Raw genomic sequence first — 23,106 nt, forward strand, 5'->3', positions numbered from 1 at the left:
TGTGTGTGTGTGTGTGTGTGTGTGTGTGTGGAGGGGCACCTGGTATGTCGGGCTAAGGATCTAGGCATTATCTGGTAGGCAATGAAAGCTATTCAAGTCCAGAAGCACCATTAGAAGGTAATACCAGTTTACTATCATTATCCAAAATGTAACTGGAAGGGCAGCCAGTGATTTTCAAACTTTAATGTGCATATGGATCACCCGGAGATCATGTTAAAGTAAGCACATTTGATTCAGAACATGTGGAGTGGGGCCTGAGAGTAGGCATTCCTAGTAAGCTCTCTAACATCGAAGCTGATGGTCTTTGGTGCACTCTTTGAATGACAAGAACGTATCTGTTCAAAGCAACCTGATGGGGCAGAATGACTAGGTAGAAGGTAGGTAGATGAGATGGCTGGACATGAGGTAGCAAACTCATAGCTGTGTATGTCACAGATAAAAAACACAGCACTGGAAATCTTTGGTTTTGATTTGGGGCTACGTGTAAGGAAGACAATTGAAACTCTGAAGTATAACTCTTAATTCTGAGCCTATTTTTTCCCGACATCTTAAAACAATGTTAATTTAAATATTCCATAAAATATAAATTTTTTAGCAAATACTTTTCTTATTTTATGAATATAACACACAATATTATCAAAATTTTCACCCAGAAGTTAGCTATTTACTACAAAAGAAAAACATAAGAAATGGATTCCTTTTTCTATAAAGGAAAATAGCATGAATACATTCATGATGTGCAGCTATTAATAACTTCAAGGGTGAGTGAAAGGGTTAGCTACATTTGGTCATAAGAGAGAAACCATGGCAGCAGTTTCTTATGTGACAGTTGAATTAAAAGAAAAACAGCTCTCGTGCTGTTACAGCCAGAACAGGGTATTCAAACATATATGTAGATGAGAAATTGGATACGTTGGCCATAACGCTTGTTATAGTGACATCTCAAAACGAAACCCTGGGTTGGGTCACTGTCAAACCCAGTAATTTCCTCTTGAGAGTAGTCTTTGTCACACTGACAGACCACATCTGCATTCATGCTGTGGTGGATTCTGAATAATATCTGTGATACACGGAGAAAATAAAGGAGACTGCCAGGCCACTCTCCATGATAGATAACCCCATCAGTGGGTTTCGGAGCTAGAGGAAGCCTGCCAGATCATATAACGCAATAGCCTCATTTCTGAGATCAGGAGAGTGCAGGCCAGAGAGGTGCAGTGATCTGTGGGAAGTCTGGTAAGTGGCGGAGCTGAGACTAGAACTCAAGTCCTGATCCCCAGCCATGGGGCTCACTGCACAGTGCAACCTTAATATGGTGCCAGTGTGACATTTGGAGAGTGAAACAAAAATACATAATAAAAAGCCTGTTCACTGCGTAAGCAAGCCATTCATTTACATAAAATGTAATCATCTATTCAACACGTACAAACTGTGCTGTGGAGTGTGATGATGAATACTCTCGCGTGCCTGCTTGTGTTAAGCTCATATTCTAACACTGGCAATAATATATGGATACCAATCACCATGAATAAGCATAAACAAGAAAGATAGTTATGACAGATTAGGAGTTAAAAGCAAAAAGTGGAGACTATTTCTTTTTTGGAGGTTGGAAGGTAGTAGGTGGGGTGTCAGGTAGGGCCAGCTTTTAAGGTAAATATCTTAACAGCTGGGCCTTGAAGGATAAATAGAATTTGTACCTGGATGGATTTAACGTGAGAGAGCACTACAAAATCTAGACACCCTAAATGTGAAAGAGAGTATTCTTTCCAGCCAAATAAAACATCCCTGATAACATGAACTCAATTAGTTTAACTGAAGAAACCAAAATAACACATTCTACTTGAAAATCTATGTGATAAAGTCATCCATCACTCTTCTCTACTCGTATTTCCGGTGCAGTTTGGAGCTTTAATTCTTGCACCACCAATTCTAGTTTTTGCTGGTAAAAGAACTATCCTCAAACACAAGGATATAATTTTTGTTCATGGAGCAAAATTGATGAACAACACTCTGAAAAACAGGCATTGTCTTAAAATGATTAGACTATAATCATTTTGATAACTCGATTTTTAAAGCACATTTTTCAGTACATCACATGTGAAAGTCCCCAGAGAGAGGAAATACTGAGGTCATCTTGAAAAGCTTACACACATCCCTATCTCTCATAGTGAATATGCACAGGAGAATAATCAGAAGAGAAGATCTCTGGCAATAAAATTTTGAAACAGAAAAAAAAAAAAAAGGAAGAAAAACTAAGGTATGACCATTGCAGAGAAGACACAAAAATTCATGAAATAAAAACTGGAAACCCAAGAAATCTCCTTCTTTGACCATTACTCGTGCCCAGGCAGACATGTCTAGGTACGATTACAAAGAATGAGATAGGCTTTCTAGGCTTTTTTTATACTTGTCTATACACGGAGCATATAGATACCAACAGATCAATAATCATATCCCAAAGTAGGTACCCACTACAGTAACCGTGATTTTGTCGAGGTCATGTGACTACATTTATAAGAGAATCATTCTGATGCACAAAATCATAACTATGAAATTCTCTTGTGACTGACTGTCCGAGAAAATGGTATGTAACAAGTCAGCTGCTGGTAGGGAGGAATTATAGGTAGCTAAAGAACACAGTGAGGAATAACACTTCAAAAGAGATGCAAATGATTTGCAAAAATAAATGCTATCTTAAAAAACCACTTTCCTATAGGGCCCTAGCTCTGTAAGACTCTCTTCCATTCAGCATAGCAGAAGAGTCTGTTACTTCATTTTACGCAAGCTCATGACAATCCTTCCCTCTGTAGCAGCTACGATATGAGGCATATATTATCCTTCTGCCAAAAGAGTATCCATAACTCCCTTTTAAAATTGCATTCCTAAGCCCCTACCCCATTGACACTCTGAAACTGAAAACTTTTAGTCAACAAGTCATGATGCTCTTTCTGTTGCTCAATTTTTAATACCTCAAAAGGGAGAATCAGATGTTCTGTATTTTTTTACCCTCCCAATGTAACATGAAGAGTGGGATTCTTACGCCAGAAATATCGGACATAACTTTAAACAGCTCCTGCCATGACTGGAGAGCATTTTGATTCCTCAAAATGCTGCCCAAAATGCTGTTCAATATTTCCATGTTACATTATTATCGGACAATCCGCCTGTGCATTCAGAACGTTGAACATAGGGTTAGGGTGCGCTTTCTACACATCCACATTTCATTTCATGCCTGGGAAGCAGAAAAAGCTTCCTAGGACTTCTTGCCCACTGACAGGTGGTAGGCATGTGCAAATCTCAGTGCTTACAATGAGATGGAGAAGGCTCTTAGGCATGGAGAAATAAACATTCATGCACAGAAAAAACGCCAGCCATAAATACCGCAGGGTGCTGATGGTGAGCAAAGTCAAGAAAGAACATTAAGCCAGCTTCCTGGTGACAGCAGAGGCTACATGGTGAACTGAAAATGCCCCCAAAATAAAGCAAAGAGAGGCCATCAGAGATTGATTCGTAAAAATCACATGTAGAAAAAGAAAGATAGAAAGCGAAGCCACATGTGATTATAATGTACCGCATTTTAATGTACTCTTTCCTAGTTTATAAGTGTACATCGAACCATAAATTAAACTATAAGTGAGAATTTTACTGTCACTGGATATTTAGAGTGACAATGGACCACCACTTATTACGTAACTACAATGAATAAAGCAGTATGCTGGAGACAGTGGAAGTTGTAGATAAGCTCATAAACTCAAAGAGCTTGTAGTATTTTATGGAGATAATCCTAAACTCTATATTTTTATTTATCGAGTAAGTCATTGAAAAGAATACACAACCATAAGTACTACCGAAATTTAGAGAAAGGAGACAAAGACTGACTATTCAAAGTAAAGAAAAAAAGGCTTTACTGAGCAGGATCATGAAGAGAGGACTAATTGGAACAGGTAGGGAGGAGGGAGAGGCTTTGCCAGCAAGGGAAACAGAAGGAAGTTTAAACACATGTCACACATTCAAAGGAATAAGCACTATGCCAAGGAAAACACAGGAATTTGGGACTAATGAAAGATAAGTCTGGAAAGGTGACCAGATGTTGGAGAGCCAAGTTAAATAGTTTTAACTTGACTCATTAGAGTCACTGAAGATTTCTGAATTTTTTGTAAAGATAGTGGTACAAAGTTTTCAGTTAAGTTTCATTTGTATTAAAAAGACTTTATTTGTTTCAACTTTTTTATACTAAAAACAGTCTATTATCCCACATTAATTCTATCGCATAAACAGTTTTTTCAGTCTTCATACCTTTTGAACTTCTGCCATTTGTAATGGGTAGAAAAAGTTATTTTAGTTATGCAAATACACTCGGTTATTTTAGAACACAAATATATAAATCATTAGAGATTATCAGCTCTAAGTAGAAAGCAGTTATGTTTTAAACACTGAAAAGAATCTCAAAATTTTAAGTCTAAATAATAAACATTTATGAAACCAACTTATTCCTCAAAACCCTTCCCTCGGTAGAAAACTCGCTTTTCTTAATTTATATGGAGAAAAATCCATAATTAGCAGCCCCTAAGCAATCATCTATTAAAAATAAAACCTCAGAAATCATTGTTTCCCCCAATAAAACAAATACCTCCATAAAACAAGAGTCGAAAGTAGATATAGTAAGGCTTAGGGGAGATATTGTAAAATAACAAGATATAGCAAAACAATAAAAGGAAATGAAACATCAGCAGATACAGCTCAAGAGAAAAATAAAACCATAAAAAGAAAAAAAAAGGCCGTATTGGATAAAGCACAAAGGAGAACAGACATTGCTAAAAATATACTAAGAGACATAGTGAGCGAAGCAAGCAAATGAAATAAAAATTAATAAAAAAATTTAAAAGGAATTCCAACATAAGCATAATCGAGATTCTCAAAGAAAAAGAAAGTGACTCCAAAATGTTAATATTCGATGCATTATATATTTTTATTCAAGGACAATGGCCCAGATAAACATTTTGAACATGAAAGACACCAGGGAAGAGAGTTCTCATGATTCCTACTGGAGGGTCAACTCCAGCTAAGCAGAAACTATGGCACAAGACCTCCAGGTGAGAACTCCGAGTCCATTTAACTGCACAAGTAAGACTAAAACAAAAGAGACTATGATTGTAGAACAGACTGTGAATGCTATCAGCTCCGGTAATACACGTATATTTAAAAACCACATTGTTTTTATTCATGATAAAATCACTAAAGTAAACACCACTAATAGTTAGGCAACAATTCACAAACCTTCTAAAAATCTCATTTAGTTCTTGGAACACCCTCAGATTTAATGAATGACACACCAGTGCTTCTATCAAGTTATAAAGTCAAATGATTCTTTGATGCCTCAGGCCCCGTCTGTCTTTTTGAATTGCTTGTTTTGGTTGTTTGGTTGTTTAGTTGGTTTTATTGTTGTGGTTGGTTGGTTTGGCTTGTAAAATGAAAGGGTGATATGGGCAGGTACTTCTGAAAGAGACTGCCCTTGGTCTTTAGAAGTTTCTTTGGGAAGAATCTGGCAGACATTGAATTGAAGATTATGAAAGTGTCTTCAGTCATTAAAACCACTGATGACTCTGATTTAATTAGAACTCTCCCTCTCTAGTTGCCTTCTTTTAGTGATTTTCAAATACCAGCTTTCTTCTGGGCAACTGTGGACCTACCCGGGTAATGAACTCCATTTACACTGGTCAATTAAGTCAAAGTCTTCTCAAAAAGTGAGTATCTAACTTTAGAAACATTATATACGTTTGCATCTCTAACAGCCTGATTTACTTTTCTTTATTCTTGAAAATTGTTTGCACCACCAAAACAGAAAGATGCATGGATGTTAGACATCTCTATTTCTTTGGCCTATTTCAATTTGCACTAAGAGAAAAAATTTTTCTCTCCTTTTATGGTCTCACAACTTCATTTAACACTTACTATGCATCATTTATGGTTTGGGGACTGTGGTGCTATAATAATAATAACAGAATTACAATTTAAGCAGGGCATGTTCAATGAACTAAAGTGCCTGTTTGGTTTTACACTGCAGTTGACTCCAAAATGTTTTGATCACACAATCCTTGGAAGGATAAGATCCTAAGAATATACTTATTTATAGCTTATATGTACATGTGCTACTATATTAATATACTATGTACATTATAAAACGTAATACAGAAATTCTAAAGAATTAAAAACACGAATATTTTATTTGTTAATGGCAAATGACCTTTTGCTGTCACTAGAAATCATTAATCATATTTATCAAGAACATGATTTAATATACTTTATTATTTCTGAACATCTCAGTTTAGTCCTTTGTGATTGAGTAACTTGTTTTTTAATACTTGGTTTTAATGGCCATCAGAGATATGTAGTGAAGATATGTAGATATGAATGGAAAAAGAGAATCGTGGCACTGAGTCCCTCGGTTTTTAATTCCGTGGCACTGAGTCCCTCAGTTTTTAATTCCATCCTTCCATAAGGAAAAGGTTTAGGAGTGTGTTTTGTTGTTGTTGTTGTTGTTGTTGTTATTGCTAACTGGCCTTCAGCTAGCAAATATCCATCCCTCCTGACAGCTGCTCTTGAAAACATTAATGCTATGAAGTTTTTATATTTTTAAAAACTATATTCTAAAACCACTAAAACTTTGCAAGTTTTTTTTTTTTTTTTTTTTTTTTGGCACTAGATTGGGACATCCCATATTCAACTTACTGAATATGCAGGTGTGAAGGGTTTTAATAGGTGACACAAACCGTTTTTTTTCTTTTTAATCACATTTCCAAACACCTATTTTCAAAAATGCTCTCCCAGTGGCACAGGTTTCTTTTGGGAAGCAGTTACTTTCTCACTCATTGCTTCTATATTTGAGTGCGTTTTTCAGAAACTTCTATGAGGTAGCTCCTACTGAAACCACTTAACACATAAGGGTCAGCAAATCTGGACACTTGTCTTTTTGTAAAAGAAAAATAAAGTAGCAATTCTTTGTTCTTTTGTTAAAAACAACCCTTGGGAGTTAGAAATACATTTGACATTCATTACTCATCTCATCACAAAGTGTGTACAAAGATGCTACTATATTTTAAAAAACTTGCTGTTCCAGAATCGACTAAGTAATACTGCCCTATGGCAGTTCGTCAGCATGTGGCTTTAACTCCTTTATTCTTCAATAGTTTGCTCAGTAACTTGTGAATGATGCAGCAAGAGAATTTCATATACATCTGTTAATAAGTTAAGTGCAAATCCTTATCTCGAACAATCTGCTTGATAGTTTCTAATGGGCAGGGCTGACTTCTGGCCAGATTTCACAAAATTACTTTTGTCTCAAATGGGAACACCTACCAGATGTCCCCAAATATTCATTCTCTCCTTCCTCCTCAGTATCAGAAACTCAGAAGGCACATAATTGCCCAGAGCAAAGACTATACTTTTAAGCCTCTCCCCCACACAGTGATACATGGCCTTGGAACTAAGTTTTGGTCACTGGGATGTAAGGTCAAATAAATGGATAGCCTTAAAAGGAGGAGCATATCTTCTGTTCCCTTTCCTCCTACCTTGCTGCAATTGAAGTTTGATAGCTGAAGTTTAAACAATCCTTGAAGCGAAAGGGAGAAGCCAGGTGTCGAGGCAGCCAGAACAACAAGGAAGGAAGAATCTGGGTCCTACATGACTACGTGGCCATCAGATCAGCCCCGGACTGCCCACGTTTATGTGAGAGGGAAGTACACTGCTATCTCTTTTGAGCTTTATCACATCCCATATTCAACTTACTGAATATGCAGGTGTGAAGGGTTTTAATAGGTGACACAAACCGTTTTTTTTCTTTTTAATCACATTTCCAAACACCTATTTTCAAAAATGCTCTCCCAGTGGCACAGGTTTCTTTTGGGAAGCAGTTACTTTCTCACTCATTGCTTCTATATTTGAGTGCGTTTTTCAGAAACTTCTATGAGGTAGCTCCTACTGAAACCACTTAACACATAAGGGTCAGCAAATCTGGACACTTGTCTTTTTGTAAAAGAAAAATAAAGTAGCAATTCTTTGTTCTTTTGTTAAAAACAACCCTTGGGAGTTAGAAATACATTTGACATTCATTACTCATCTCATCACAAAGTGTGTACAAAGATGCTACTATATTTTAAAAAACTTGCTGTTCCAGAATCGACTAAGTAATACTGCCCTATGGCAGTTCGTCAGCATGTGGCTTTAACTCCTTTATTCTTCAATAGTTTGCTCAGTAACTTGTGAATGATGCAGCAAGAGAATTTCATATACATCTGTTAATAAGTTAAGTGCAAATCCTTATCTCGAACAATCTGCTTGATAGTTTCTAATGGGCAGGGCTGACTTCTGGCCAGATTTCACAAAATTACTTTTGTCTCAAATGGGAACACCTACCAGATGTCCCCAAATATTCATTCTCTCCTTCCTCCTCAGTATCAGAAACTCAGAAGGCACATAATTGCCCAGAGCAAAGACTATACTTTTAAGCCTCTCCCCCACACAGTGATACATGGCCTTGGAACTAAGTTTTGGTCACTGGGATGTAAGGTCAAATAAATGGATAGCCTTAAAAGGAGGAGCATATCTTCTGTTCCCTTTCCTCCTACCTTGCTGCAATTGAAGTTTGATAGCTGAAGTTTAAACAATCCTTGAAGCGAAAGGGAGAAGCCAGGTGTCGAGGCAGCCAGAACAACAAGGAAGGAAGAATCTGGGTCCTACATGACTACGTGGCCATCAGATCAGCCCCGGACTGCCCACGTTTATGTGAGAGGGAAGTACACTGCTATCTCTTTTGAGCTTTATCATTTTGGCTTTTCTGGCTCTCACTGCTATACTGAACCCTAATCAATACACCAGGTAACAGGGCTGATCAAGAGCCCACATTGCCGATCAGAGAAGCGGCAGCTCTGCCATCTTCTCGTGTCGACATGTGCTTGCTCTATTCATATCACCTTCAACCTGCAGTTTGCTAAGAGAAACTGCTTTCGAGCCACTTGCCCTGTTTGTCAAGATTAGTTCATAAAGGTGACATAATATATCCTTTAAATCGACCTTATCAGATATGCATGCACTGCAACATGTAGCAAAAACTGAAAGCAAATGAACGAGAAGGCCACCATTAAGTAATGCCAACTCTTCTGTCTGGACAACTCAAGAACCTTGTGTAACCTGTGCCTGATGAAATACGGGACACGAGCACAAGAACATCCAAGTTAAATACTAAAGCTTCATTTTTTCTGGTCGACACATAAATATATGAAGAAGTTCTATTTCGTTCCTGTTTCTCTCCCACCCCTGCCAACAAGTGTTTTTATACACCTCCCTGGTGTGCAAGCGCCCCACTGTCAAGGGTATGGTGCATCGATAGCCAACTATAAAATTCTCTCCTGATCATGACAATATGCAATGAGATGAAAACGTTCTGAGTGAAAAATCAGCATAAAGATAAAACTGAAAACTGGTAAAAGCAAATGGTAAATCGAGGGCTATATAGATGGAAAGATTTTGGTGTCTTACCTGAAAACCTCAAGAATAATCCTTTCTGGTAACTTGGGAGCCACCTGTTTAAACGCTTTTTGGAAATCTTCCAAAGTTAAATATCCACGATCTATTTGAAAACAAAATATAAAACATTCACTTACTTCTATTAACCCTATGAACTGTTATTTTAGCCATAAAACTTGCATAATACTTTTATTATTAGGAGAAGAGCAGAAATGTATAGTTGATTTTACACATAAGGTAATCTGAATTTAAGAATCAAGTACTACTCTGCTTCAGTGCAGTCCCAGGTGATCTCGAAGGCCACTGCTACTTCTGGCCCCATCATTTGCAGATTCTCTGAGTCCCAGCAAAAGGACTACAGAGAAATACACTGCAATAATGGCATTAGGCTTCAATTCTTTGTAAATTGCCAAAACAACTTATTTTTCCAAGTTCACTTTTTTCTTGCTTGGTACTAGAAGTATAGTATAATATTTATATTATATATAAGATAACAATAATTTAGAGGGAAACTATAACAGCAGCCAAGATACTGAATCTGGACTCCCTAAGTATTTTCATCCTATGTGATCTGTGGGGCCTAGAGGGTCTGAAGCCACTCCTCTCAGCCACTCCCAACGTTGGATAAGAATTCCTCCAATCATGTGTGGTCAAAGCAGGAGTCGAAGGAGAAGCCACATGTCTCCACCACTTCCGTAGGTGGCTCATGACCTATAACCCGCAGCCAAGATACTGAATCTGGACTCCCTAAGTATTTTCATCCTATGTGATCTGTGGGGCCTAGAGGGTCTGAAGCCACTCCTCTCAGCCACTCCCAACGTTGGATAAGAATTCCTCCAATCATGTGTGGTCAAAGCAGGAGTCGAAGGAGAAGCCACATGTCTCCACCACTTCCGTAGGTGGCTCATGACCTATAACCCACATGGCCAGTCCTTTTGCTGTCCACTTTATAATCATAGGTACAACTGTATAACTGTAAATATTATTTCATCCATGGTAAATGTCAAGAATTGAAGATCATGATGGAGAAAAAAATTCACACTAACATCTAAGGTAACAGCTAATGAACACAGTAAAATAAACGTACAATGATATTTATTTGATTCACTGAATATATGTCCCCATTCGGCTCCTTAACAGCAATTTTTAATATCAAAACACTTTAGAAAAGACTTACAGTGCCTGTCAAAAGCTGTGAAGATGTGTCTTATTTCATTCCGATATAGCTGAAGTTCCTTCTTTTTCCTTACAAAATTTAAAAACTCCTCAAGTGATATACCTAAAAGTTGGGAGGAAAAAAACTGTCTTCCTCTTTAAGAAAAAACAAAACATAGTGATTTTTTTTCACAAAAATTTATCTTAATTTTGGCAAACAGTATTTATTCCTAAAGATCTACAAAGTCAAAAAGATAGTTTGCTAAACGCTAAGTAGGCCCAACGCTAGCAGTCAACGGCCAAAAGCGAGACATGGTCATAGTTCCCTGGGCTTCTCCAGGGGATAAAGGAATGGTGACCTTGAAAAAGTGTAACGCTCTTTCTCTAAGAGATCTAACAGACGGGCCCCAAACTACATATTAAACGAGGTCTCATAATTTTTCTTTCCTTCTGCCTCTTTGATCCCTTTTTTCTTAGCCAGATGTCATTACCGCAGGGTTTTTTTCCAACTGGGAGATCAGGGCGAAGAAGTAGTTTCTCAAAAGTCAATACCAATTGCGCACCACAGATAAAGGTGGAGAGAATGTTCCATAAACAATAGGGCTGGCACCGTCCCCAGCCTTGGGTGCACTCCACGACTGTTCTGCTGCCTCCAGCTCTGCTTCCTGTGATCCTCATAATAAAAGAGCCCAGCATGATCACATGAGATTGGATACTGTGCTTACAAAGTCTATTAAAATGAATTCTAATGTGATCTTTGTAGTAGGTTTAAAGAGCGGAGCCAAGAATTTAAACATTTCAATGACCTGAGCCCTAAATATATAAAAAGAGCAGTTCATTTTTATACTCAGGATATCCATTAAAAAATATATCACTGTCTTAAAAATAGCCCCAAATCGTACAATAACCACATGCTAATTTCCAAAAACTCACACTCTTTTCTTTTGGTGAGGTGATGCTGAGCTGCGTACCTTTCCTAAAATAGTTCTAAAGGTTGAAAAACCAGAGAAAATAGTGCTCTTAATTTTCCACATTTTTCTTATAAAGATTTAGACACTAAAAAAGTCAGTCTATCTTTATGTGTTTAAATGATTCGCTTACAACTCTTTGGAACCCACTGTGTGCCAGGCACTGTGTCAAGCTCTGGAAAGAGAGGGGAAGAGAGCACGCATGTGATTCCAGTCCCAAGGGACCTACTGGCATACTGGGGGAAACAGTGATTATACAGTGCAATCACAAACGTACACGTAATTATAAATTGCGGCATGTGCGATAAGGAGAAAAACAGGAGGTGGTACGAGTCACAGGAATCCTGCAGAGTGGACTCGTGAGGGAGCGATCTCTTCGAGAACGTAATATTGAAGCTAAGAACTCAATGATAAGAAGATACTAACTAACTGGCTAAAGGATGGGGAGAAGAGCATTCCAGGCAATGGGAACAGCGGGTGCCAAGGCCATGGGGTGGGAAGTGGGAGAAATGAAAAAAAGGCCATTGTGGCTGGAACGTAGTGAGCAAGAGAGCGATCCATGACAGGGCTGGTGAGCGGGGCAGGGGCCAGAATGCACAGTCCCTTATGGACAGCAGGAAATGATTTGGTTTTTATTTAAGTTGCAACGGATAGCCAATAAAAGATTTGAATTGGAAGTGACATGATCTGATTGAAATTTCTTAAAGATCTTTCTGGCTGTTGCCTCATAAAAGAAGTGGGAGAAAGTGAAATGTAAAAAGGGAGACCCGTTAGGAGCCTGTTGGCAGGGGACGTGGTTGCTAGGGTGCTGGCGGTGGGAATGGAGAAGTGGAAGGTTCCAGACGTTTTAGAACAGATGAAGAGTGAGAAAGGAGATGTCAAGAATAACCCCTAGGTTCTGGCTTGAGTACATGTAGCATTTTCTCCCATAGCAGTTAGGGTATGTTTTGATGCAGCTCCATTCTCATCTAATCACCTTTGTGACTGGAGAACATATTTAAAACTGCTAGCTGAGTTTAAAACTGAAGTCATCGTGCCATGTTCCCACAGGATCCAATCTGTAACTTGAGTTTCATGAACACCAAAAGCCAATCGATTAAATAGCATCTAGATTAACTGAAATCCTTGAACGAGGTATCGACTGATCATGACACATATGATGAAGCCCTTCACAGTCAAGCCCCAGCTACCTTTCCAGCCTCCTAGCAAATTTCCCGATGCTTCCCCAAGTCGACTGGCTCTTTCACACCTGCACAGCTTTGCAGGTGTTGGTCACATTGCCTGGAGTGTGCACTGTCCCTTTCCTCCTAGTAACTGTTTACATCTCCTTCCAGGTGCAACTAGGGTCTCACCTCCTCTTTGAAGGCTACCCTGATTCCTTTCACCTGAGCCCCTTTTCTGTGACCCAACAGCCCTGTGTTTGTAACATAATCCTAGAATCCACTGGTCCTTTGGTAATTATATGGCCAGACATCAGCCTCAGAAACACTGAGATAAAGCATTGTGTATTGTTCACAATTCTATCCCAAGTGCTTGGCCTGATAGCTTGCATGTAAGTAGGCATTCATTAATGTTTGTTGAATAAGTAAACAAAATAATAGAAATATATTTATATTTCTAATAGAAACAAAATAATAGAAAGATATTATCTCTAGTTTTCAGCAAAAAAGCATTAAAATGTGTATTTTAAATGATCTTATAACTCTGTAAACTGATAGCAAAAAAGTAGGTCACTTTTTATTCACATAACCGGCAAAGTAAATCATCATTTCAGAAACCTGATTTCTAAATACATACGATATAGTAAAAAACAAACAAAAATCAGAGGTAAAGAAAAAGCATGCGTAATATTTGTTCTTTACTTATCACTGCATCTGATTTAGGGAAATGATAAGAAAAAAGCACAATTCCATGGTTAAATGTGTGAGTCACAAGAAAAAAAAAAGTACATGAATGGTGATAAGCAAATTACTAATTCAGAAAACTCATCCGTATTTGGAGCTATAAAGTCGTCAGTTCTTTACTTCGTAACTTTGTGGGATAAAAAGCAAATGTTCTTTAGATTTTCCTAGGAGAAAGTGTATATGGATTTCAACTGTATGTTTATCACCACTTAAAAAGAGAAATGATATAGTAACATAAATAATTCTGCATAAGAAATTGAGTTGACAGTATTTTCCCACAGGATCATACACCTTATTTCTTAATAATCTAAAAGTCATCAAGTAATATTAAACCACATAAACGCATCTCTGCTGCCTCCCCGCCACCACATGCCCTTAACTTGATCTAATCTTCCATGGCAACACATATCCGAATGCAAGCCCCTTCTCTAAAAAGGACAAAGTTTTCATTCAGCTTGGCTCTCACACTGTAGCAGGATGACCACTTTCCAAAGCCAGTGCATAATGGTTTGCTAATCTTGAAGCTCTGAAATGCAAACGCATTGAATGTAGTTTTGTACTTCTTGCTGCTCTTCACATGGCCTAGAAATAGAGGTCCTCCTACTAGCTCCACCTGCTGTAACAACAGTCAAATCCAAAATTACCACTTCACAAAGACTTTCGATAATTCTATTGCCATTGGATTTCATACCCAATGAGATGTGCATTGCCTGTGGCCACCCCTGGAGTGAAAGAATATGTTCAGACCATTCTAACTTCAAATACAACACTGGGTCTCCTAAGTACACTCCTCCCCTAATCACCGTTACCTATACACACCTTGCTGTAGTTACACATGAGGATGACAACATCAGGAACCACCCAGACCTGCGTGTTTATCTGAGTTTATGATTAATCTGTCAGCAGAAGGTGTTCAGAAGGTGCTTTGGCAGTTGGATTCTATCAGTAGTTTGCAGACCTTTTTTTTTTTTTTTTTAAATAGCTGTAGGGAAGCCTAATGGATAGAGGGGGTGAGGCAGAGCTATCCCGTTTGGAGTGAGGTGGCTACCCACCACCCCCTGCCAGCAGAGCCCTTGCTGCCCCCATAGGCCCCAGGATTGAGGATCATGCCTTAAAGGCCATGGGGGCCAACAATCTTTACAAATCCGTCTAGAGTCTGCAAGTCCATGCACTTCTCACATCACTGAAAACGTTTCCTTCCATCTTATAATCCACTCTGGTAAAATAGACCCTTTTCGTGTTCTGTAATGAATATATATATTTTACTTTCCAAACTACTTAATGAATGTATTATAGATAGACTAGGAATGTTATCTTTTCTATTTTTCTGTTGTTATTTTTAAGCCGTTTCCTACGAGGATAATCGTCTTTCACTACAGGGGTGGATATATTCAAAAAGTCCAATAAAACTAGATAAATATTTTCCTTGAACGTTTCATTATGTATATATTTTTTGTGGTTCACAGTTCTAAGCTTCAGGGTCAGTGCATACAGAGAAATCCTCTTGAAAATGAAGTACCAGTCTAGTTTGCAGCTATCACAGTGAGCTTAAATTAGAAACTGCAATAAACCTGGGGAGAGTGAAGGAGAAAACAATAAAAATGCCAAGTTATTTAGACTATGAGTCTGGTCCTAGGTTTAACAGAAAAGAGAGGGTTCACGTTCATCGTGCCACATACTAATATTTCCCAAGATTGAAGATGCCTAAAAATGAGAGTTTAAAAGGATTAAGTGACCTTTTAAAAGATATAATGCAAGCCTTCTCTAGTTTGAGAAATAAAATTTAGATTGTGACTTCTGGAAGCCACAAGAGAAAAAAAAGATAAAATGTGTTCACATAAAAATATTTTAAGGACAGAAGGTGAAAGCGGCATCAATGATGGTGAGTTGTCACAGTACGATGGATAAGTCAATTCAGAGGACTAATATTTTCCAGCTTCTTGCATAAAAGGGAATAAGAGGAAAAGAATCTTCCATAATGGAAGAGATCAAGTTTTACTATATCATTGGGAAGGAAATGAAAAAGAAGAGTAAAGCAGGTTAGAGCAGAATAATCTGAACCAGAAAAAACCCTATTTCTATCAAACGCGGGCAGGAATCGTTACCTTTTTTATCATGTACATCTCCTGCTCATAAACCTGCAAAGGTTCTTTGATGTTAACAGTGCAAAGTTCTGATACCTTATTCTGGAATTTAAAGCTTCATTAATCCTTCTAGGCAAACCGGTCCTTAACCCTTCCTTCCCAGCCCTTCCCAACTCTCAGCTTCCATCAGGTCAGCTTACTCTGCTGAACGCCATTCGTGCATAGGCATGCACTCTACTCCTTGCTGGTTCGGGGGGTAACAATATTCCAGGGAAGGTGGATCCTGTTTATAGTAGGACTCATTATTAACGAGCTGATACTTTGGTCTGCACATCTGAGGTGGGCAGGGAAGCGGGGCATTGTAAAATGAGGGGCAGGGATGTGAGAGAAGAAATTTCGGCCACTGAGGGTGCACAACGTGGAGGAAGAGAGTCTGTGAGAGAAACTCTGAGAAGCTCTGCGGGGTTGGTATGCAGAAAGAGCCCCCCTGCTCCCAGAGGAGAAAGCCCTAACCTGACCTTTTCCATTGTTATCTGTGGAGAGTGAGTGATAAAGCTCCTCTGTACCATTAACAAAGCACCTCAGCAAAGTCTACACGTTTATGGAATTGCAGTGTGCGGGTACATCTAAATTCAAGCTGAGTTCTGCACCCACATTATGTATATGCACGGGCAGAACAGAGAGAGCACCAGGAGCTGGAGGACAAGCTCACAGGTGGCATCTGCACTGCGTTCATTCATTTACTATGTTCTCTCTCCTGCTAATCCACCTTTTCAAATCTCACTCATCCTTCCACATCTGGCTCCAGCCCACACCTGTGCAGGAGAGGAGTGTTGACCCCCACTAAACTCTCTAGAGGTTTTCCTGTGTATAGGATCTATGTGACATCTGGCCATAAAAGAAGTGACAATACTTCTTTCATCTTCCCTAGCCCACATTTTATTTTTTTAATGTCATTAGGTCAGTGTCTGTGTCTCCTAATTCTTTTCTATCCCTACAATGATACTGATTCAGCATCCTCCAAATGGGTAAATAAATTTAGGGATGACTATCCAGGCAATACCACAAAATAGTCCTGGGATTATGATTTCAAGAACGGGTAACCTTAATGTGTATGGTTTCCTGATTATAGAAAAGAACTTAGAGGTCAACTGAAATCTGAACAAACAAAACTTTGCCATCCCATAGTCTTAGTTGCTAAGTGGAAGCCCAAATCGACAAAACATACACAACAACAAAAGGCGTTTACATAAAACTTGAAAGACTAGAAAATGGAAATTTTAATTTATCAACTGTCTTGTTCAAAACAAGTCAGAAAAAAATAAATAAAAGCATACAAGACGACTGGCCATTAACCTCAGCATTCACAAATTACTTTTCAATTGAACTGACACTGCAGAGCATGACTGAGTCAGTCTATAATCACCTTTATGATGAATCAATCTCTTCGATTTTCCCATCTTTCAAAGTTAAAGGTTAAAAGTTCCTCGAAAGCTTTTTCTTTAAGCATGAAAGTAAAATATGTTCAATGTTCTAAAAGGGCAATAATATAAGGAAACAGTAATGGGAAAAGAAAAAGCTCAATCTAATCACCCAGTTAAAACAAAATTCTGACGTACTTTGTTCTGGTTTTTCCCTCAGGCATATTTTGTATGGATCTGGGATAAAAACACACAGACAGCTGTGAGAGGATTCAGTGGGGCAATGTTCATGCAGTTCTCAGCTGTTGTCATTCACGTAAAATGCGCTACAATTTACCCCACGATGCAGTCAAATCATCTGAGCTCACACATGGTCTTCACCTTGCATGGAGTTGCCCAGACATGGTTGGTGTTAAACACTGGCCTACACTGAGGAAAGTTTAGGGAACAGCCTCAACAACTTTCACTAATGTATTTATTGAACAGTTTGTGGATATCAACATCCGCTCGTCAGTTTCCTCTCTATGAGACACCAAGGAAGAAATATCCCACATCGAGGAACACTCGTCTGTCTAGAAAAAGAGTTTCTATCACATGGACAATGATCGCTGTACTTGGTGATCCCCATTTGCTCTGAACACTAGGTCAGGATGTCAAGACCAAATTTGACATCAACCTCTAGCAACTGCACAGAACCTGCCTTTTGGGTACTGCCTCCCTCCTGACTTCATCTCATGGATGAATTAAGTTCCTAGCGGGATCGAACACTGGCCTCAACTCTGCCACAGTACAATGACCGGTAGGGCCCATGGGACCATTATAATCAAAGGAAGGGTTTATTGAGTGGTCGAGAGGGTAAGTTTGGACATCAGACCACTGTGGTCTGCTGCTTATTAGCTGGCTGTGACACCCTGAGCAAATTAGTTAGCCTCTCTAAACTTCAAGATTATTATTTTAACTTATAAAATGGAGATAATCCTCATGTCATCAAGTTGCCTTAAATTTAACAATCTGTGCATCATCACAGAGTCTGGACATATTAAGCATAGCTACAACATCTATAATAATAAATACTGCAACGCATGTAAAAGTAGTTTGTAAACAAATAAGAAACCATCAAATGCCAGGATTAAGGTATTTTATTATTCCTCCCTGGATCCCAGTTTCCTTATTTTAACAAAGAGAATAGATGACAGTTTTCAGGTCTCTTCTAGTTCCAAACCTCATTCTCTGTGCTTAGAGAAGATATAAAATGCAGCACAGAACAATGGTTGTAATGAAATAAATCCTATGAAAAAAGTAGCAATAGTATATTTTGGAACCAACGCCAATAGTGATCTGCTGCTTCTTTAAATAAATGGCTTGAATTTTTTCTCCCAAAAATATAATTTCTAGTTCCTGGTGCCTAAACAGTTTTTGCTAATACTCACTTGCTTGTTAGGTTATAGGGATGAAAAAATGTTATTAGCACCTTTCTGCTACTCATTCTGGCTGCCCTCAAATTCTTCCAGTGTGACTTTCCTTGAGACATTCTATTCTTATTTCTAAGAGCTTTGACGTAACTTTCCACTCTTAATTTTTACAAGGAAACTCTACAGAAATGACTCACGTTTAGACAAGACCAGAAGTTCTTGGGAATCAGGATCTGGGAATCCAGGTGTAGGTGCTCTGTGAAGTGTGTGCATCGCCAGGACTCTGCCGAGTCAGGGTCAATCCAGGTGAGTCTGGACCTCGCCCAGGAAGCTGGGCAGCAACTGGGCACTACACAGAGAATCCTGGCATGCTGGAGACCTGGCACAATGTTGTCTGGATGTAAGAAATGCTACAGCTAGCAGAATTCCCAAGTCACAGCTACCCAGAAGAACTTAGGAAAATTGACAACCTGAATAAATAGTTCCCAGAAAGCCAAGGGCAACATTTCAGTTCTTCTTCAAGATGAAAACATTAAGGAGAGAGGTAACACATTTGGAAAAACATTTCATCTGTGCACAAACCCTCTTCCTGCAAGGAAAAGAACATGTAAATATGACATGTCACTGAAAGAGAGATAAGAGGGAGTTCACGGTCTGAAATTGGTTCAGTATCGAAAAGCTCTAAGAGAAAATAATGTATGTTAGCAGTAATCAGAGTTCAGCAGAGATTTCTTGCTAGGGTGGCTATTTTACTCTTTCTCTTGGATGCTTGTGGTCTTGAGTCTCCCTTCAAGTGAACACAAATTGAAGCTACTTAGAGAGTTAGAATGCTGGCTATAAGTCTATTCCTTTAAATCATGAAGCAATGCTTGAGAAAGTTAATTTGACATTGCTATTGAGACCAGAAGAGGAAGGGGAAAGACTGGGAGCTTATAAACTAAGGCAAGTCCTTTCACAGTAATCTTGGAGCAAGGTGCTAAGTACCTACACTTCGATCTCTTTCCTCCAACCCAATCTTCCCCTGAATTTCTCCGATGACTAATTTACTTCGTAAACTTTTAAAAACATATTTTAATATTATAAAAAGATGCTGTGAAAGGAAGCATCCTAATGATTCGATTGAGAAGTGGATGTGAGAGTAGACGCAATATCCTTGATAGTAAATGCAAGGAAACCCAGGCGGGAGCAGGTCTGGGGGCACAGCATCAAAGTCAAAAGCCCTCAAAGGGAGACTATTTTCAGTATCAAAAAATTCCAGCTTTGAAGCAATCCCTGGGCCATAATGAATTGAGAAAATGTTCCATAATAAGGCAGCCTTCACTACGTATGAGAATTCAGGCACAGGACAGACCGTGTGAACGTGCAGGAACTCTCATTCGAAACTTACAGCTCCAGCATGCATCCGAACTCGGAGTGGATGGAAGGTCCAGCACTGCCACAAATGTTGAGAGCTATCTCTGCATACAGTCAAAATTCAAGAATTCGGGAACTCATAAAGGAGATGAAATTTTATAAATTTCATGAACATATGTTCAGCCACAAGTCAAACTTCTCTCAAAGGTCGAGTAAAAAAAAAAAAACATAGGGGAGAAAAGTAACAATGAATACTTGCAGCATCCTTTATCCACAAATCAGTCCTCCCTTTATATTGGAGCACTCAGGGAAGAAGGTGGGAAAACCTTCTGCCAGAATTTACCCTTCATTGTATGCCAAAGTAACCATACAGGAGAGAAACTATAAGAATGGAACATATATGGGAAAACCTTTTTATGAAGTCATATCTTACTAAATGTGAAATAATACATATTGGGGGAGAACTTAAGATATTGAATGTGGGGAAAAGTTCTGCTGGAGATCAATCTTTACATCAGAGAACTCAATAGACCCGTAAAGAACGTGGGAACTCTTTCTTCCAGAATAACACCTCTCTGTACATCAAAGAACTGGTTAAGGAAAGAAAACCTATGTGAAGTCAAATCCTTAATTCAGAATCAGAGATTATACAGAAGGAAGGAAATCTATGAGAATAATGGATGTGAGCATGCTTTCCGATTCGCACTTGCTGTATCAGAAAAGTCACAAAACAAAGGAACGCTAATATTAATATGATGAGTTGGGAAAGATCTTCATCTAGACTGAACCACTCACTGGCCATCGGGGACTCCTAAGAGAGAGAAACGTTATCGAAGCAAAAAATGTGGGAAACATCCGGAAGACAGAAATCTTTGTAGATAAGATATTCACATAGAAACACAAAGAAAAAAAAATGTAGGGAGATCATCACCAAGAAGTTATAAGTAATTTACATCAAAGAAACAATATTTGAATAACTTGAAATTCCATCAAGATAGGGAGTATGCAAAAAACACCTTCTCCTAGCAATAATATCGTTTTAAAATCCATGTTTTATATGTGATACCAAACCTTGTATACGGAAAAACAATCCAATAAACTCTTTTGTGAATCTAATATTTATAAATAAAAAGAAGAGTTTTTAAAAGAAAGAAAAAGTCAGACCAGTCAAAAGAACAGAAGAGACAGCTCGAGGAGGCACTCAACGGCCAAACCTGTGTCAAGCTGAGCCCTGAAAGAATTAAGTACAGCAAAAAATTATAAATCATTAAAAACATACAAATTCACAAGTCCATGCTGATGAGAGATAGACAGACAGGTAGATAAATAGATAAGGAAGAAGGGAGGTCTCTTGATTATGGTAAAATGCCAGGAGCTAACTGAAAGAAGCACTGGGCTTAGAAAACCATTAATTTGCAACCATTATGGCAAAAACTGGATCAAACAAGAATCATGAATGAATATCAAATCTAGGGGGAAATTTTGATGAGAAGCAGAATATTTGCAATGTCTTAAACATATCTCTCTGTAGACTGCTTATTAGTTGCAAGAGAAGAAAATATAAAAAGGAAATAATACGATGGAGCAATTGGACAACGTCTTGGCCCGTGATAAAAGTTAATATTATCTAGGAGAGACGGATGGATATTGTATGCCTCCAGATGTGGCACCTTGAGAGCGACATATGACAGAAACAGTATTATGGTTGAGAATACTAAACTTCATTCGAATTACAGAGGAAATCAGGCAAACATAAAATGAGGACTGTTCTTAAAAAACAAAGCAAACCAAACCAGTGAAGGGGGGCTGTTTCTTCAAAAATATCAATGTTATAAGAAGGCAAAAAAAAAAAAGTCTACAGAAATTTTCCAGATTAAAGGAAGCTAAAGACACATGACACTAAAGAAAAATTCCTATAATAAACGAGGAAAGATGCTGCGAAGGATATTATTATGTCAAGTGACAATAATGAAACATAGATGGGAAATTATAGTCTCAGTATAAATTTGTGAAGTTGATAAGTGTGCTGTGGTTATGTACGGTGCAGCAAGAGGAAGGGGTGGTGGTGGAAAGTGCACATGAGAAGGCAAATGGGGTAAAATTTTAACAATAAGTGAATCTGGGTAAAGGGATACAGCTATTTTCTATACTATTTTTAATTATTTCTTAAAAATGTAATTTTTAAAAAGCCACACCAACATGCTCTGGATCCTATCTTCTCAAACAACAGGTATTTCTTTCTTTCTCTCTCATCTTCCTTTTCCTGCTGCAGTAGGCCATTCTGAGCTTAGCGATATCATCATGTTCCAAAACAAAAAACAAAGCACCATTGTGGACCTATTGACACTTATCTACTCACATTGCCGCACCTTCTCACTTTCCATCTGTCTTTAACCCCCTCCAGCATGGCCTCGCCATCACCTACACTGAAATTTATCTTGCTACAGTCGCCACACACCCTGGTTGCCAATGCCAACGGATCCTATTCAGTTCTTATGCTCCTTCTCCACAGCATAGGTGCTTGTGGTAACCACACCCTCTTTCTTGAACTATCCACCTCTTGGCTTTCTTTCTGTCAAAGACACTTGGTTTTTGACAGAGGTTTTTCCTCCTGCCCCTCTGCCTCTCCTAAGTCTCCTTTTCCATTCCTCATCCTCTACCTGACTTCTAAAGGTTATCATTCCTAAGTTCTTCGTCCACTGTCTCGCTAGGTGGTCTCATCCATTCGCGAGGCTTCAAAACCATCTACATGCTGATGATGCCCAGATTTATTTCTTCAGCCCAGAGCTTTCTTCTGAAACCCATTGGTTGAACCTTCTCAAATTTAACATATTCGAAATTAAACTCTTGGTCTCTTCCAACCCCAAATCTTCTCCACCAGTCTTCCCATTTCAGTAAGTGTTACTTTCACCCATTTAGCTGCTCAAGTCAGAAAACCCAAATCATCCATTGGATGTTGAAATTATAAGCAACATTTTTTTCTTTATGTTTTTCAATGGTTTAAAATTTTCCTACAATAAACATATATTATACTTATGAATACACAAATTAATCAAAATTAAAAGAATGAAAACTACTTTCTTTGAAATGGAACAAAATAAAAATGTGCTTAAACACAATGCTTTACAGTTTCTATATTTGCTTTTAAATTTAGTTTTATGAATGTCTAAATAAGGGTACTAAAAATTAGTATTAACTTTTATTAATTACCGGAAGTGTCTGGATTTAATGAAGACATCACAGAATTGGCTTCTATCTAGAAAAAAGAAAGAATAGGACATATAATTTCA

At 38.3% G+C, this 23,106-nt stretch overlaps 1 protein-coding gene across 6 annotated transcripts in view; it reads right to left on the reverse strand.

Annotated features, from left to right (window-relative positions):
• The window catches only part of EFCAB11 (EF-hand calcium binding domain 11), a 122,465-nt gene that overhangs the window by 95,180 nt on the left and 4,179 nt on the right, over positions 1-23,106 (reverse strand). For 4 of the 6 annotated variants that reach the window (XM_006925521.3, XM_025042141.1, XM_015599618.2 and 1 more), the window contains exons 3-5: positions 23,027-23,072; positions 10,697-10,798; positions 9,532-9,622 (exon numbers count right to left, since the gene is read on the reverse strand). In XM_006925521.3, the coding sequence (XP_006925583.2) occupies positions 9,532-9,622; positions 10,697-10,798; positions 23,027-23,072 (239 nt within the window). Of the gene's footprint in view, positions 1-4,941; positions 5,128-5,295; positions 5,540-9,531; positions 9,623-10,696; positions 10,799-23,026; positions 23,073-23,106 lie in introns of those variants that run through there. The other 2 variants (XM_025042140.1, XM_025042142.1) reach the window with 2 other exon arrangements.

Source organism: Pteropus alecto, unplaced genomic scaffold (genome assembly GCF_000325575.1).
Source record: "Pteropus alecto unplaced genomic scaffold, ASM32557v1 scaffold8, whole genome shotgun sequence".
NCBI classification, from domain to species: Eukaryota; Metazoa; Chordata; class Mammalia; order Chiroptera; family Pteropodidae; genus Pteropus; species Pteropus alecto.